Genomic DNA, 16,972 nt, shown 5'->3' on the forward strand with positions numbered 1-16,972 from the left:
TCCGGGTCAGTTCCTGGTCAACGGTTCCTTCGGATGTTCCTACTGCCATCAATGAATATGAAATTGAGCCCGAGGAGCAAGTTAGACGGAGTGGAAAATGCAGATGTTTCAGCAATGCAAGCATAACACCCGAGATACATATACTTAGTGAGAAACTGAGGACGTTCTGACAAAACTTTAAGCATTATTAAACATTTATTGCAGAGAATTGATGTTTATTGAGCGTCGGATAACAGGTTTAAAACCACTAATCAAACGTTTTCCTGGAAGTTCTAACTTTATTTCAGATTGCCAGATTCGTTTTCTTGCAGTGAATTAAACTTGAAAGGTCTGCACCCAACCACACCGTTGACCTCTTCACAACCCCCGCAGGGCACATTAACTCATCGAGAGCCGTTTGGTGGGCTGGGCTGCGCTATTTAAATTGCACAGTCCGCCCCCTGCATCCGGCCTTGTCTCCTCGTCGGATTGGAGGCATCCGAATGGACCAATCACAATGACTCTATTTGGAAAAAAGAGAGAAACGATAACGTTCAGACTAACGGGCAGTAAATGTGCCCGGTGCCCGGTGCCCGGTAGCAGGAGCAGCAGCTCCCTCCTCTCTGCCTCCAGCTGATCGCTACATTTCCAATGATGCGAGCGGAGCAAACCGATACAGCCCGCTGACGTCAGACAAACCCGTCACCCGGGCAACGCATTCTAGAGGCGCGGGCTGCGCCAATCAGAGTGGGCGGAATGTGGAACGGCAGCGAATGAGCGCGCAGCGGCGGGGAGTTTAAACCTGAAGCCGGCTGGTGGTGAGCTACAGTCTGCGGCGAGTACTCAGGAGGTTAGCATGGCTCTTCGGATGGCAAAGGTGCGGCTTGTTATTGGCTTTCAAACCCTCGTTTCTTCCTCCCGTACGGTTCTCAAATAAGAGCGGCCAGGAGTTTAACGGAATTGTGTTTTTTTTTTAAAAAGGCTAGGCTTTTTTTAAAGTTCAGTGATTTTAAAACCTGAAGTAAAACCAAATGCTGTTTTTATTCGTTATTTAAAATCTCTGCATTTTTCAACTAGACTTCCGTTCGAATGAAAGCAAATCCTGCAGCAATGACTAACACGGTTGTGATAGTCTAATGTGCAAGTATTGCTTATGGTAACGTCAATTTACTCCTGTTGGGGTATTTTTTTTAAATCCGTAAAACAGACGGAACCGAAGCCAAAAACTCGAAACGTTTAGTTATCTTTTAACCTCTGGTCTGAAGTTGGCGTGTAACTGTTTTGGTTTAAATATTTCGCTCTCCTGTAATGGGTGAGCGTGGCGGCGGCTTATCACTGGGTTGATGCTTTGTGCAACAAAATTCAGTGAAATTTTCTGTGGCTTTCTAACAAGAAAAAGTCAGCTTTCTACCTCTAGTATATACGGTCGAACCCACGTAGGATCCCTGTTCACATGTTGCCACGTTCTGTTAAATACGTGACTGCATTCTAACTCCATACTGAGATGGAAGAAAACAGTCTGTTTAATTAAAAGGCGGAGCTGCCAGATTACATGCTTCGGTAACGTTACAAAGTCCTGCTGTTAGGTGCTGGCACAAAAATCACTTTAATAAACAAAGTCAAACGTTAAATAACACTGTCGTGTGGAATTTCTTTCCCCTCACTGACTCCCCTTTTGTTTTGGAGTGGAAGGTTTTGTCAGCATTCTGGACGGGAAATGCATCCTTGCCCAGTTTTATCCAGCTGGGACACCATTCCGGAAACTGCTTTGGTACGGTAGGAGAGAAAGGAAAAAACAAGTATGGGTTTGGTATCCAAACTTTCGAATACCGGTTACTAGAAAACGCTCCTGAATTTACCCCTCTACAGGAGGTGACTGAAGTGGTACTTGACTGAGACCTGACTGTAATGTTTACACAACATTCTGGATTAGTGGTGCTGGAAGAGCACAGCAGTTCAAGCAGCATCCAAGTAGCTTCGAAATCGACGTTTCGGGCAAAAGCCCTTCATCAGGAATTCAGATGTTTACACAACCAACAATTCAAAGGAACTTGTCTTTGAACTTTATTTGCTCAGCTTTCATTGGGATTCTTGTGGGTGTTGCATTGAGCATATGATCTCAATCACTGTTGGACTATCCTGTGCTACACATCTATAAATCCATCAGACTGCTCACTACAATCTGGTATTCTATCCATTTGAGTTTGAATGGATGGGTAGAAAATTAGTTTAATTGCTGATTTTGGGAAAAGTAGAATGGAACACCACACTTGTGTGAATAGAGGTGAAATGCCCCCTGTGCTATGTGATACTGCAGCAGTGTACAGTTTAGTGTGGTTTTTTGTCATTCTGTATTAATAGTCTTGAATTATTTTTACAGGCTAATTATGTTGGCAGAGACAATGTTGAGCCAAAAATCATTTCAGGAAAAGTTGGGACAAAGATTGGCTTGAGACCTAGAACTGCTTTGGTGGACATAGGCAACAAGGCACAAGGAACTAAGCTCCCAGTCAAAAAGGTATGTTATGCATGGAGATTACCTATCTCCTTACTGGACTTCAATTCCTAGTAGCTGTTTATTTGCTTCTACTGTCACTATCTTTTTTTCTACCCCATTGATTTGCCAGTGTTGTCAGTCTCTAAGATACTTCCATGAAACATGTCTTTTCCCCTCTATGGCATTCCATAGGGAACACTTCTCCTCCCCTTTCTTCTTTTTTTTTTTCCCCCCCCTTTTTGTCTGTTCCTCAATCATGCCATCCCTCTCCTCCAACTCAAAGCAGTGCCTTTTCTCTTGCCTTGTTGGCAATGCCCAAAACACCTTCCAGATGAAGACATTTTATTTCCAACTTGGTTATTTTTTGTTTGCTACTTGTAATGCAGTATTGTCTGTGGTGACACTAGATGTATTCCTTTGCACAGTATACATATGCAAACCTGAGGGTGTCTGTATTCTCATGATGTTTCTAAAATTCAGACCTTTGTTAACACAGTATTACTAACTTTTTTGTTCTGAAAAGCATGGTTTTGTCTAAAGACCACCAGATGTCTTTTCAGCTTTCTCTCCAGATACTGGAAAACCTGCTTAACTCTTCCACTAACATTTTGTTTCAGGTTTCCAGCATCTGGATTTCAGTTTTATTTCCTAAGATTCTAATAGGTTTCATTTAGTTTTTAATGTTATGCTCCTAAAGATAGTTAACTACTGCATGACCACTTAGTAAAATCTCATAACATTGGAAAAGCCCAGCAGGACTGGCAGCTCAAGAAGAATCGGGTCATGTTTTGGGTCTGGTGACCCTTCATCAGGAATGATGGCAACTAGGAAAAGGTTGGTTTATATGCTGAAGGTAAGGTGTAAATGATAGGTGGTGATAGAGTTCAGAGGGAAAAGAACAATTGGATAGACAGTTGATAACAACTTTCTGTTAGGAATAGCTGTTAATGGAGACTGTTAGTGACTAACAATAGGTAGTGTGTAATGGCAGACTGCGATAACATTACCTGGTGTGTGGGGTTGATGTTTGGACACTCATTCAGTCCCTAAATTATTGAATGGAATGTGGCAGCCTACAGGGTTCCCAGGCAGAAAGGTGTTCTTCCAGCTTGTGCTGGAATGCTGCAGTGACCCTGAAACGATGTTGGGCAGGGAACAGGGTGTTAAAATGGCAGTCAACTGAAAGTGTAGGCTGGGTGATTGCTTTGCAGACCATCACCTAGCCTACACTGGGTTTCCTCTGCACTGGGGAAAACATTGTGAGCAGCAAATGTAGAGTAGATTGTGGCAAGTCCAGGTAAAATGCTGCTTTACCTGGAAGGTATGTTTGGGGTTGTGGATACTGAGGAGGTAAATGGGTAGGTCTTTACCCTTTAGTGGTTATAGGAGAAGTGGGTTGTGTGGGGGTTGGTGTTGGAGTGGAACAGTGTTCTCTAGTGGGAATAATCTCTACAGAAGATGAACAAGGGTGGGGAATGTTTCTGGTGGCAGAAATAGCAGCTTAAGATCTTCTGGGTGTGGAGGTTGGTGGGATAGTGGGCAAGGAGGGAAGTCTTATACTGTGGTGGGGGTAGTGGGTAGGCCCCTCAACTGGACACAACCCATCAATAACAGTGCTGCAAAATCTTTGTTGAGGAAGAAGTGGATATTTCTGAGCTTTCCTTGAAGTTGGACTTATTGGAAAGATGTAACAGGAACTGAATGGAATGGAGCCTTGACAGGAATTCACACTATCTGCTTTTGCTGCTCTGTGTGGTCCCCTCTATATTTGGGGAAACGAGGCATCGACTGGGTGTCTGTCATGAATACCTATTTTCTACCCACAAAAATGACAAAGCTTCCAACTGCCTGCTACTCCAACACCACTCTGTTCCCTGGCCAATGTCTGTCTCTGGTTTGCTGCAGTGTTCCAGCAAACTTTCTGCTTGGGGACCCTGCAAGATTCAGACTCTGTTCTTTTGGAGCCTGAACTCTCCCATGTCTTAACCCCCACACCAGGCCTGGTTTTCCACACAATCATCTGTCATTAAGCACTGGCTATTGTTCATTAACAGCTAATCACCCTCCTAGCCTGATTCGTTATCAACTCCTCTGTGTCCAACTGTTCTCTCTGGGCTCTATCCCCACCTATCACTTACCCCTATTTTCTGCATTTCTACATTTTCTACAAACATTTTCCTAGCATCAGTTCTGAAGAAGGGTCACTAGACCTGAAACACTACTTCTTTCCTCAGATACTGCCAGTCCCACTGAGTTCCTGGCAACTTCTGTTTTTCCTAGAATCTTTTCAAGCATCCATAGTTGTTACAACCTTTTTTTAAACTAATCTTGCCCTGTTCAATCCTCAAGGGAACAAAGTGTTAACATGAAATAATACCTGTTTTTTTTTAATTCTACAGGGGAAAAGTATAGTGGCCCCAAAGGTTGAACCAGTGAAGAAGCTCAACAAACCAGTAGTTCCACCAACCGAGAAGCAAAATGAAGACCTACCAAAGGTAACTTCCTGCAGCCTGATGAAGGGCTTTTGCCCGGAATGTTGGTTTTTGTTTTTTCTTCTGTTTTGGATGCTGCCCGACCTGTGCTTTTCCAGGACCACTCTAATCTAGACTCTGATCTCTAGCATCTTTTTTGCCTTCCTGACCCAGCCATAGAATGGGAGATTCGGCCAAAGCATTAGTGCATAAGGCACTTGATTGTGCAGGAGATGAGGCTGCATCCTTTGTCAGCATTCTCTAATAAGCTATGCTAGTGTTTTTGCCTGTCTTCCAGGCTTCCATTCTAGTGGATCAAATATGTATGTCCCAAGATAAGAAATAATTCTGTTCCTAGAGCAACTCCATGAATAACCAGTGGTTATTTGCTGTTGTCCCTAATGGGGATCTTGTTCTATTTGAATTCAATTTCACTGAATTGTGCAAATGTACTTTCGCCAAAAGAACCAGTTCTTGGTTCAGCTTGAGCTTTGCATGTAAATCATTGCTGGAATAAGCTTGTACAATTGGCTTTCAAACTACTGACTAAGTCCCTCCAGGACAGCAGGAGTAGACCATGTGGTCAGTCAAGATTAGCTAATCTTGGTTTTTAATTTTTGAGTCCGATGTACAGCATGGAAACAGACCCTTTGGTCCAACTCATCTATGCCAACCAGATATCCCAACCCAATCTAGTCCCACTTGCCAGCAGTTGGTCCATATCCCTTCCTATTCATATACCTATCCCGATGTCTTTTTAAATGCTGCAATTGTATCAGCCTCCACCACTTTCTCTGGCAGCTCATTCTATGCATGTACCTCTCCATTTTAAATAAATGTTGTCCCATAGGTCTCTTTTATATCTTTTCCCTCTCATCCTAAACTTGTACCCTCTAGTTCTAGACTCTCCCACCCTCAAAGAGACTTTTGTTTATTTATCCTATCCATGCCCCTCATAATTTTGTAAACGACCATAAGGTCACCCCTCAGCCTCTGCTCCAGGAAAAACAGCCCCAGCATGTTCAGCCTCTCCCCATAGCTCAAATCTGGCAACATCCTTGTAAATCCCTTTTCTGAACCCTTTCAGGTTTCATTTTGATCAACTTTACTTGCCTGCAGTCCATATCCCTCTAACTTCTCAGGCCAAAATGTGTACATCCTGGGGACTGAAGACAACCATGAAGTATCTAAAACCTTCCAGGATGTAGCATTTAAAGACTTGTAACCCCTGAGGTGAAGAAATTTCTCATCTGGGTTCAAATGATCCACTCTTCCTTCTGACACAACTGTTCTAAATTCTTGACAAGCTGAGCAAACCTGTCCACTAAATCTTTGCCTGCATTTTAGGACAATACAAAAAATGTAGTAAAAGGTATCTGTTCTTTAGCTGATTTAGTTTACACTATAAATACTATATTTTTCTCTAATTTAGCATGGCATTGAGTAGTAAATAGATTAGATCAACATCTTTCAATTGTCTATCGTCTGCCATTAACAGACTGTAGTTTCTCCCATATTGACTTTTATTGCTAGTAATACTTCAGTGTTGGTATGGCTAGAATATCTGGAATATTGCTAATAATAGCTCTAATTTTAGATGTGAAATGAATTTTTTTGTAACTATGCCAACCTTTCAGTTACAGGTACCAGCATCACCATCCCAGATGGAAACTTCAAGCTGTATACCTGAAGACTTGTGCCAGGCATTTTCAGATGTGCTGCTTCCTGTTAAAGATGTTGATGCAGATGATGGTGGTAATCCCATGCTATGCAGTGAATATGTTAAAGATATCTACAAATACCTGAGACAGCTGGAGGTCAGATTTTAACTTGCTTGACATATCTTGCTTGAATGCTAGCCCCTCATCTTCCACCTCCCACAAACCTGTCCTTAAAGTCTGACCATTTTCAGTGCTGTTCACCTTTTTTAATTCTCTAAGATTAGATTTCCTACAGTGTGGAAACAGACCCTTCAGCCTAACAAGTCCCCTACATTTACCTAACACTATAGGCAATTTAGCATGGCCAATTCACCTAACCTGATCATCTTTGGATTGTGGGAGGTCTTGATGCACTAAACTACATAAGTCTTTGGGAATAGTTTAAATTCTCTTTTTTTAAATGGCCACTCCCTCAATCCTTTTTACTTCTCAAATACTTCACTCCTCCAGGATCTCCACCCCTTACTCACTAATGTTTAATCTTCAGTAGTGGCTGCCCTCAGCTGAGATCCCTCTTCCTTCTAATTTCCTTTACCATGCTATCAAAGCTTCTCAATGTTTCTGTGGAAAACCTGTTTTTCCCAGTATCAAACTTGTGCCCACTCATTGACCGTCTTGAATGATGAAAGATCTTTAGCTGACATCAATGGAGTATGAAACTGGATCTACTGCAATTGTAAATAAAGCAACTTTCATTCTAGTGTAGTTTTTTTTTGGCTGGGTAAGGAAATGACAGTTTGTCTGCAAATGTCCTGAAAGAAACAAACCCCTTAGTTCATTCCCTCATCTGACTTGTTAAAGTCTATGGGGGAGCAACCACCCGGATTCTCGCTATCCTAGCACTGGAAGTGCTTGGCCAAGCTATGTAATTCATCCTATTTGAATAAAGGCCACTAGACATGCAGTTATTTTCTCTGCTGTTGAATGAAATGGCTATTCTTATTTTGAGGGCTGTTAAGAATTGGCTATGTTGGGGGTCTGAAGTTCCATGTAGGTCCCACAAGTGGTGGGTGGTGGCTTTCCTAAAGCATATCAAAGTCTAATTTCTGATCAATTAGTCAACTTATTTACAATGGTCACCACCATTTCTAAATTGCAGTAGCTAACAAATGGGATTTGAATCCATGCCTGGGCCTTCTTGGGTTCGTAATGAGTTGTGCAGATGCTGGACAGTCGAAGGTGGCCATGGAAAAGCACACTGTTCCCGCAGCATCCGGAACAGGAGAGTCAATGTTTCAGGCCAAGCCCTCTTATCAGCCCTTATGCCTGAAATATCTACTCTCTCTTTTTGCGCACCCCCAACCCTTGTTGCCTGACTTGTTTTCCAGTGCCACACTTAGTCGTGACATCTCCACTCTAACATTTTGTGGAACTTTAGCACAAATAAGAAATGCATGCTTCCAGGATAGCTGAGGAAGATTTTTGACTGATCAGTGGTTTACTATACAACCAAACTTTATGCTGCAGTGCTGCTTTTAGCAGTAATAAAATTTTAATGCTAGACTTTATTTTCCTGAAGGTGGATCAGTCAGTGAGGCCAAGGTACCTGGAGGGAAGGGAGATAACTGGCAATATGCGTGCTATCCTCATAGACTGGCTTGTGCAAGTTCAGAGGAAATTTCAGCTACTCCAAGAAACACTATACATGACTGTCTCCATCATTGATCGATTTCTTCAGGTAAGAAAACTTTCTTTTTCACTGACCTCATGAAGTCATAATTGTATAGTGGCTCTTTTTATACACACCAGGAAAGGAGTCTGTTTAAATCAATGAGTCAACTTGGTGTTTAAATGGCTCATGGACTGAAGTTGTATATGTAATCTCGCTGTTAAATTTTTTTATATCTTGTTCTGTAGTGTTAACCAGAAGCTTTTAGTCTTTGTAAAAACACTTGAGCTCTGAACAACAGCCTTTTTGTTTTTTATTCCTCCCCCACCCCGTTCTGAAATGTCCTCCATCAAGGAAGGATGATGTAAGAGGCTGCATTCTGGATCTAAATCTTTTCCATTTGGTATTTTGAGACAGACACCCATCTTTAAAGGCAGCATTTGTACAACTGCAATAAAAACTTGAAGTTGTAGGTATTCTCCACAACTGGCATTTTTCATTATCTGGCTGTTGAAGCTTAGTAATTTGAAGGTTTTTCAATCCTTGTCTGTAAATGCTATCTAGTTTTCTGAATGCATGGCACAAGTGCTTGCTGGGCCAGTGTTTGACAATCTCCAGCTAACTGAAGGTGAGCTATCCCTTGATCACTGCAGCCTTATCTGGTTGGGTAGACCTACAATTCTATAAAGTTCCAGGATTCTCTGCTTCAATAGCACTGAAGCAATGGTAATATTTCCAGGTCAGGATGGTAAGTGCTGCAGAAGGGACTGTGTGTCCCTGTCCTTTTGCCCTTTGGAGTTGTTTTGCTAATTATGGACCATTTTTTTTCTAGATGGTATACACTACTAGAACTGAGCAGTGATGAAGTGAATATTTGAACATAGTGCCAATGAAGTGGATTGTTTTGTTCTTGATGCCAAGCTCATGGCATTGGAATTGCTTGTATCCAGGCAGATAGTATGTCATCACTACCACCTTTTTTGTAGATGAACAGGCTTTGGGAAGTTAGTGCTGTGGGATTCCTAGATGAATTGAAACAATTTTTAATGTGGGTCCTACAAGATAAAGGGTGAAGACTGGGCCAGATATTGTGCTTGTTGGATTCTAATGTTGTAACTTTTTTTCAGGATAATCCAGTAACCAAGACCAATCTCCAACTTGTTGGAGTGACAGCAATGTTAATAGCATCTAAATATGAAGAAATGTATCCACCAGAAATTGGGGACTTTGTCTATGTCACAGACAATACTTACACTACAGCTGCAATACGGGAGATGGAACGGAAGATACTTAAGAAGCTTAACTTTTCTCTTGGTCGACCTCTTCCTCTGCACTTTCTGAGGAGATCTTCAAAAGTTGCAGAAGTAAGTTCTAATTTTTAGTTTTGCTAGCAAAGATATTTGAGTTTATTTAGTCAGATATACAGCATGGAAACAGACCCTTTGGTCCAACCCATCCACGCTAACAGGATATCCCAACCCAATCTAGTCCCACCTGCCAGCACCTGGCCCATATCCCTCCAAACCCTTCCTATTCATATACCCATCCAAACGCCTCTTAAATGTGCAGTTGTAGCAGCCTCCACTTCCTCTGGCAGCTCATTCCATACATGTACCACCCTTGGGTCTCTTTATATCTTCCCCTCTCACCCTAAACCTATGCCTTCTAGTTCTGGAATTCTCCACCCCAAGGAAAAGACTTTACCTATTTACCCTATCCATGCCCCTCAATCTTGTAAATCTCTAAGGTCACCCCTCAGCCTCTGACACTCTAGGGAAAACAGTCCCAGCCTGTTCAGCCCCTCCCTATAGCTCAAATCCTCCAAGCCTGGCAACATCCTTAAATCTTTTCTGAACCCTTTCAAGTTTCACAACATCCTTCCGATAGGAAGGAGACCAGAATTGCATGCAATATTCCAACAGTGGCCTAACCAATGTCCTGTATAGCCACATGATCTCCCAACTCCTGTACTCAATACTCTGGCCAATAAAGGAAAGTATACAAAACACTGCCTTCACTATCCTATCTACCTGTGACTCTACTTTCAAGGAGCTATGAACCTGCACTCCAAGGTCTTCGTTCAGCAACACTCTAGGACCTTTCTGTTAAGTATATAAATCCTGCTAAGATTTTGCTTTCCCAAAATGCAGCACCTCTCCTTTATCTGAATTAAACTCCATCTGCCACTTCTCAGCCCATTGGCCCATCTGGTCAAAGAGTTACTTTGATTATTGTTTTGTGACTTGCATAGAGCTGCCTTGTAGATTAAGTTTTGGCATTGAGCAGTTAAAGTTGCAATTGACCTGTAAAGTACAGGGTTGGCCATGAGACCCTACCTTCTATCACTATATCCTTCTAATTGGAGAATCTAATGTTGACACTTTATTATCTGAAATCTCAGATCCTTACACAGTGATTCAGCACTCCTGCCTCAAGTCATTCGTTTAAATCTCCCATTATAACAATTTAACACTTTGACTAGGACAGAACTTCTGATTGTAGCAGCAAAGTTTCAGTCCAAACTGCTGTTGGATTACTAATCTCATAACTCAGTCATAGTTTTCTTAATGTAATATCTGAATTTTTGAAGCATTTACTCAAAGCCCTTTAGGGAAAGGCACTTGTTTACTGGTCTGGCCTACATGTGCCTCCAGGCCCACAGCAATGTGGTTGACTCAATTACCACTTTGGCAATAAATGCTAGCCTACCCAAAGGCATTCATTCATGGGATGAGACTCACTTATTAAAAATGTACAGCATCTAGTTAAAGGAGGAATCCTATGCTCCTGAAGTAGTATAAATTGGAAAAGATTCTACACTCAACCAAGTTTTTTAATGCTTTTGTTAATTGTGGGTAAATTTCATACCAATTGGGTATTGTCAAAGAAGCTATTAAAGCACTTTATCTTAAGGTTATAATTTCATCTGGTCTTGGTTTTTTTTTTACTGTTTTGATCTTAGGTAACCTCTGAACACCATACTTTGGCTAAATATCTGATGGAACTGACTATCATTGACTATGAGATGATCCATTATCTTCCATCTCAGATTGCTGCTGCAGCTTTTTGTCTTGCTCAGAAAGTCTTGAATAGTGGAGAATGGGTGAGTAGTTTCTAGATCACAATATAATTTAGGCCATCAGCCTATCAAATCTGCTCTGCTATTTGATCATGGCTGATTTCTCAACCTCATTCTCTTTTCTTAATCTAACACTTGATCCCTGTACTAATAAGAAACTGTCAAACATGCTTAATGACTGATTCCATAGATTCACTACCTTTTATGGCTGTAGATATTCCTCCTTGTCTCAGTTTGGAGTTCCAGGACTCCTGGTCTGAGTGGAAACATCTCCATGTCTGCTCTATGCAGGTCTCTTGGTATTTTGTTTTTAATCAGATTTGACATTCATCAATTTATCCTAAGATCAATTTGGTACAGACCTCTTCATGATGAGCTCTAAATCCTGAGATCATTGTTCTTGTAAACCTCCTCTGGAGCCCCTCTAAGGTCAGCACACCCTTAGATGTGGGACCCAAAATTGCGCTCAATGTTCCAAATGCAGCCTGACCAGAGCTTTATGCTCAGTATGTTCATGCTCTAGCTCCCTCAAAAGAAATGCTGACATGCATTTGCCTTCCTAACTGTCAACTGAACCTGCATGTTAACCTTGAATCCTGAACTATGACTCAGTCACTTTAGTGTTTCAGATTTCCAGAACATTTTTCTCCTTGGGAAAAGTCTGCACCATCACCTCCCACTGAGTGCATAACCTCATGTTTATCCACATAGTACTCCATCTGTCACTTTTTTTCTTTGCCCAATCTCCTAGTCTGTCCAAGTTCTTCTGCAGACTCCCTGCTTCCTCAATGCTACCTTTCCTACACTAATATGTATATTTTTTTTTGTCACTGGCAAGCTTAGTAGCAATGCCTTTCAGTTCCTTTGTCCAGATTGCTAATGCATGATTTTAAATAGCTGGGCCTAAGGAGTTCCACTAGGCACTAATTGTCATCCTGAAAAGAAAATCTCATATCTTGACACTCTGCCAGTCAGCCAATCTGTGTTTATGCCATGGCTTGTCTTATTTAGCAGCTTCTTGCATGGGACCTTATCAAAGCTTTCTGGAAATACAAATAGATAATGTTAACAGTTTATAACTCATTACCACCACAATTCTAACAGATTTGTCAGACATGACCACTTGAAGCCATGCTGACTCAGCCTATTTTATCATTCACCTTCCAAGTACTGTGATCTCATCCTCTTTTATTATAGATCCTTTTATCTTGCCAATGATTTTGAGGTAAGGCTAACCCTAATTGCATCTTCTGCCACCCTTTTTTTAAACAGGGCATTACATTAGCCATTTTCCAGTCATCTTGGGGGGGCCCCCCCTGACTCCAGTTATCCCTGAGATTGTAGAGGCATTGGTAACAATCTCCTTCAGACTTTGGCGTGTACTACATCTGGTCCAGTGATAGTGTATCCACTTTTTTACTACATCAGTATCTTCTGTGATGGCCAGTACACTTACCTGTCCCCTGAATCTCCTAAAGTTCTGGCATGCCATTGGTATCTTTCACCAGGAGAACTGAAGCCAGTAGCTATTCAGTTCTTCCACTTGTGTTCCTCTTCTTGCTACTGCAGCCTTCAAGCAGTCTAATCTTTACTTTTGCCTGCAAGGCAAAAACTAGCTCCTCATCCTAGTTTTCTCTTCCTTCTCCCTCCCTTTCTTCCCCCCCCCCAACCCCAGACCATTTTAAACTGCAATAAAGCTTCCAGCTAACTGTTTTACATTGAAAGCATAAAGTACAGTTGGCATTGTTAGTAATGCTTGCCTTGTCATCTGCTTGGGATGAATTTCAGCTGTCCCTCCCAACTACCCCAGAAGCATCTGCCATTGTTGTTCCACCATCTTCCTGGCTAGGCTCTCTATTCCAACTAACTTGACAGTTCCTTCCTTATCTTGTAGTCACCTTTTTTTAACTCCACTAATATCAATACATTTTTAGAATGAGCTCTAGTTATATAACACAACACACCCCTCCAGGGTGTGTTCACGTTTGGCTCCCTAATAAAGTCTGCCTCATTACACATCACCAAATCCAGAATTACCTATTCCCTACAGGGCTCTACACTTTTTTGAGCATAGATGTTCCACATTCTTTTATTTTGCTACCAACCTTCTTCCAGTCCACCCATATATTAAAGTCTCCCATGATTATTGTAACTGCACCTTGCATGCCTCTGCCTCCTCCTACATTTTGGCTTCTCCCAACCTCACTGTTCCTAACTATGACCTAGGAGGTAAAAATAAATAAAACTCACTAGTCTTTTATCTTCCCTCCCCTTCACCTCCCGCCCCCATATTTTCCCTTCTGACTCTATATTGTTTGCTATTAACTTGAACAAACCCAGGCTTTGCATCTGTCATCGCCTTTCTTTTCCTAATCACTTGCTGGTTCCTCCCTCCATCACCCTTTAATATCTAGTTTATGTTCCAGTCCCAGCATAATTCAGGTGACATTCACCCCACTAGAACCATAATGTCTGCCAGACTTCAGCTGAAAGACTATATTTCTTGCACTCATTCATCAAGCCCTAAATATGTCATCGTTCTTGCAGTCACTTCTCCTGCAGCGCTACATGTCTTATAAAGAAGAGGATCTGATTCCTGTGATGGAACACATTGCTAAGAATGTTGTGAAAGTCAATCAAGGTCTCACCAAACATGTGGTAAGTGTTGTATACTCCAACTATACACTGCTACCTGAAAAAGCAAATGTGCAAGTTGTTTTTGAAATCCAAAAATTGAAGTTGGTAATGGGCTCAAATTTCACTAAACAGTGAAACCATAGTGTGCCTTTGCAGGTGGTATCATGGTGCTTGGATAATGAACCTTTTTTACAAAGTGGCTTTCACCCCAGTGACTTTATTGTTAACAAATGTTACAACCTCGTATCTAATTCCTTCTCCGATGCCTGTCCCAGAGAAATCACTTCCTGATCTTCACTCCCTGATCTCCTCCTAATGGACACTTGTAAAATTATCCTTGGACTCATGACACTTTTCCCTAACTTGTCTAGTATAATTCTCCTGAAATTTGATGGCCTTCTGAAATTAACAAAATACTTGATTCTCCTGAACTAAAATTTAAGGTTTCTTTTGGCAATGTGAATGCTTCTTGCATTAACTGGAGTCCAGCTCAGTAGCTGACTGAATTACGTGCCTTTTCTGGAAAGTCTGTCCACTGGTCCAAATGACTTTCTAGCCTTCTAAGGCTTTCAATTGAAACTATATAGCTATCTATGTATCCTACATCTGGCAGACTAGGACAAGCTTGTTTATAGTGCAAACCATTTTAGCCTATAGTAATTTGCAAAATCAATTTTATTTTCCCCTCTCCCTCGGTTCAGGGAAATGAATCATTCAGAAGCAAAATATTGTAGGAAGCTGAATATTCAGATCTGGTATTGGTTAAGTCAAGCTCTGTTCCTGTTTTGCCCTTTAATCTAGGCCCCTATAAATTTTTACACTTTTTTTTTAAAAGGGAGGTGATGGAGTTCAAAAGTAATAACCCAACAAAGCCAATCTTTTTTTACTAAGCTTCTCCATGCCTGGCAACCAACTTCCTGTCTCAGCTTACTTAATCACCCACGTTGACCAAAGTGTGGCCTAACTAGCACTTTTTTTTTTTAGATCAAGCATAAATTAGCCACTTTTAACTCTGGCGAATGAGCCCAAGCCGTCGCCTCCCTTTTTTTTTCCCCACCCCACTTAGCCACCTCTTGAGGATCTACAGCATGCATCCCCCAAGTCATTTCTTCCTGTTTTCAGTACCCCATCACTACTGTTTGCTGACTTCTCTTTGCCTCACTTCTCTAAATTGAATTGCATTTGTCATTAATTTACTTCATCAACTATGTAGCCATATCATGTCCCTCTTGCACTACACTAAATCATAATGCCACAATTATTGCCACCTTGATTCTTGCCCCACAGTCTATTTCTAGATCCTTTTTTTCTTCTTTCTGACCAATCTATCTTTTGAATCTCTTGTGAATCAAAGCCTTGCTAGAATTATTGACTGATAATGGAATTGGATTTTCTAAGTGGCTTTGACTGGTATTATTGACCTGGAACAAACTGATATTATACTGGAAGAAGCTATTTATAATCGAGTGGTTGTGAAACTGACCACCTTAAAATGGAAACAAATACTCTCTGCAAAAATGGTTCTAATATTATGGGTTAATACCATTTTGGCTCTAACTTTGTTTCTTTTTCTCTTTTAGACTGTTAAGAATAAATATGCCAGCAGTAAGCAAATGAAGATCAGCACTCTTCCACAGCTAAAATCTGATGTGATACTCAACCTTTCAAAGCATTTAATCTTCCAGAAATAACTTTTCTGAGAATTTCTTCCTTGTAGAGTGATACTTGTCAGCACCATGTGCTACTGTAAATAACTGTAATTATCTGTTTTATCTACTGACTTTCTTTACTAATAAAATTGATTTTTAAAACTTCAATTGCTGTCTAATAGGTGTAATTCACTAGTCAAAATTATTGAGGTCTTGATCTCAACAAATCCATTTTGAGAACTGAACTCCAAATTTGGCTTGGTTTTTTCCTTATCAAACACACAATCCTCTTGTGGTTACTTTCTTTAAAAGCTGGTCTGAAATCCCATTTGTTTTCAATGATTAAACTATTATCTTTGAATCTAGTTCAGCATCTCCACATCTCTTTGAGAAACAAATATCTAATTATTTGAGATCCTTTTTTTGGTTTAAATGGTTTGCCCTGGAAAGAACTTTTCTGGTTTTCAACCTCCACTTTCCAAAAGAAACAGTTGATCTAAATTAACCAGGGCAGTATTTATCGTTGGACTATTAACTGGGGCTCTGGATTAATGTTCTGGGGGGCCAGTTCAATTCCACTATGGCAGATAGTTGACCTTGAATTCAATTTGAGGGTGGAGGAGAAGAGTCTGATCATGCCATGCAGCACAGTGGTTAGCACTGCTGCCTCAGTGCCAGAGACCTGGGTTCGATTCCCAGGTGCTTGGGTTTCCTCCCACAGTACAAAAAAAAATGTGCAGGTTAGGTGAATTGGCCATGCCAAATTGCCTGTAGTGTAAGGTGAAGGGGTAAATGTAAGGAATAGGTCTGGGTGGGTTGCACTTCCACAGGTCAGTGTGGACTTGTTGGACCAAAGGGCCTGTTTCCACACTAAGTAATCTAATTATGGATGGTCTTGTGGTGTAGTGGTAGTATTCCTTCTCCTAGACTTGAGGCACCCTGGTTCAAGTCCCACCTGCTTCAGAAATGGATAGTAATATCTGAACAGGTTGATTAGAAAATACCTCTACATTCCCTTTGTGCCTCAATCCCCTTTTATCTTTTTAGCCTAGTAGTGTCCCTGTATTTGAGCCAGGCGACCTAGGGTCCTACCTGCTCTGTACCTCTTACAGGGTTTGTGGTTTTTAAGCAATTCCCCCTCTGGCCTTTGGGTTTCAGGAAGTGATTAGTTAAGTAACCCTTTATCTACCAAACTCCCAGGCAATAGACCAATTTGCTTGTTCAGAATCTTTTCCCCACACTAACAACTCCAATAGTTTAGTGTTGCCATTTTCAAAGTATCCTTTTTGGATAAGGAGAGCAAAACTGAATGGAATGATAACGCATTTAT

At 41.2% G+C, this 16,972-nt stretch overlaps 1 protein-coding gene across 1 annotated transcript; it reads left to right on the forward strand.

The window, feature by feature from the left end:
- The first annotated feature begins 681 nt into the window (after positions 1 to 681).
- ccnb1 (cyclin B1) lies at positions 682 to 15,810 on the forward strand. The gene is made up of 9 exons (XM_072595932.1): positions 682 to 856; positions 2,360 to 2,497; positions 4,876 to 4,971; positions 6,585 to 6,764; positions 8,188 to 8,346; positions 9,405 to 9,641; positions 11,240 to 11,380; positions 13,904 to 14,014; positions 15,574 to 15,810. The coding sequence occupies exons 1-9, from the start codon at positions 836 to 838 to the stop codon at positions 15,682 to 15,684; spliced, it is 1,194 nt and encodes a 397-aa protein (XP_072452033.1). The 5' UTR covers positions 682 to 835; the 3' UTR covers positions 15,685 to 15,810.
- Positions 15,811 to 16,972: the final 1,162 nt, after the last annotated feature.

The sequence above is a fragment of the Chiloscyllium punctatum genome, chromosome 2 (assembly GCF_047496795.1).
Source record: "Chiloscyllium punctatum isolate Juve2018m chromosome 2, sChiPun1.3, whole genome shotgun sequence".
Taxonomy (NCBI): Eukaryota; Metazoa; Chordata; class Chondrichthyes; order Orectolobiformes; family Hemiscylliidae; genus Chiloscyllium; species Chiloscyllium punctatum.

Bases quoted from the DNA above. Each gene is read 5' to 3' on its own strand.
- ccnb1 (XM_072595932.1), top strand. From the start codon at position 836: ATGGCTCTTCGGATGGCAAAG. The intron at 6,765-8,187 runs GTCAGATTTTAA...ATTTTCCTGAAG, and splicing joins AATACCTGAGACAGCTGGAG to GTGGATCAGTCAGTGAGGCC. The intron at 11,381-13,903 runs GTGAGTAGTTTC...TCGTTCTTGCAG, and splicing joins TCTTGAATAGTGGAGAATGG to TCACTTCTCCTGCAGCGCTA.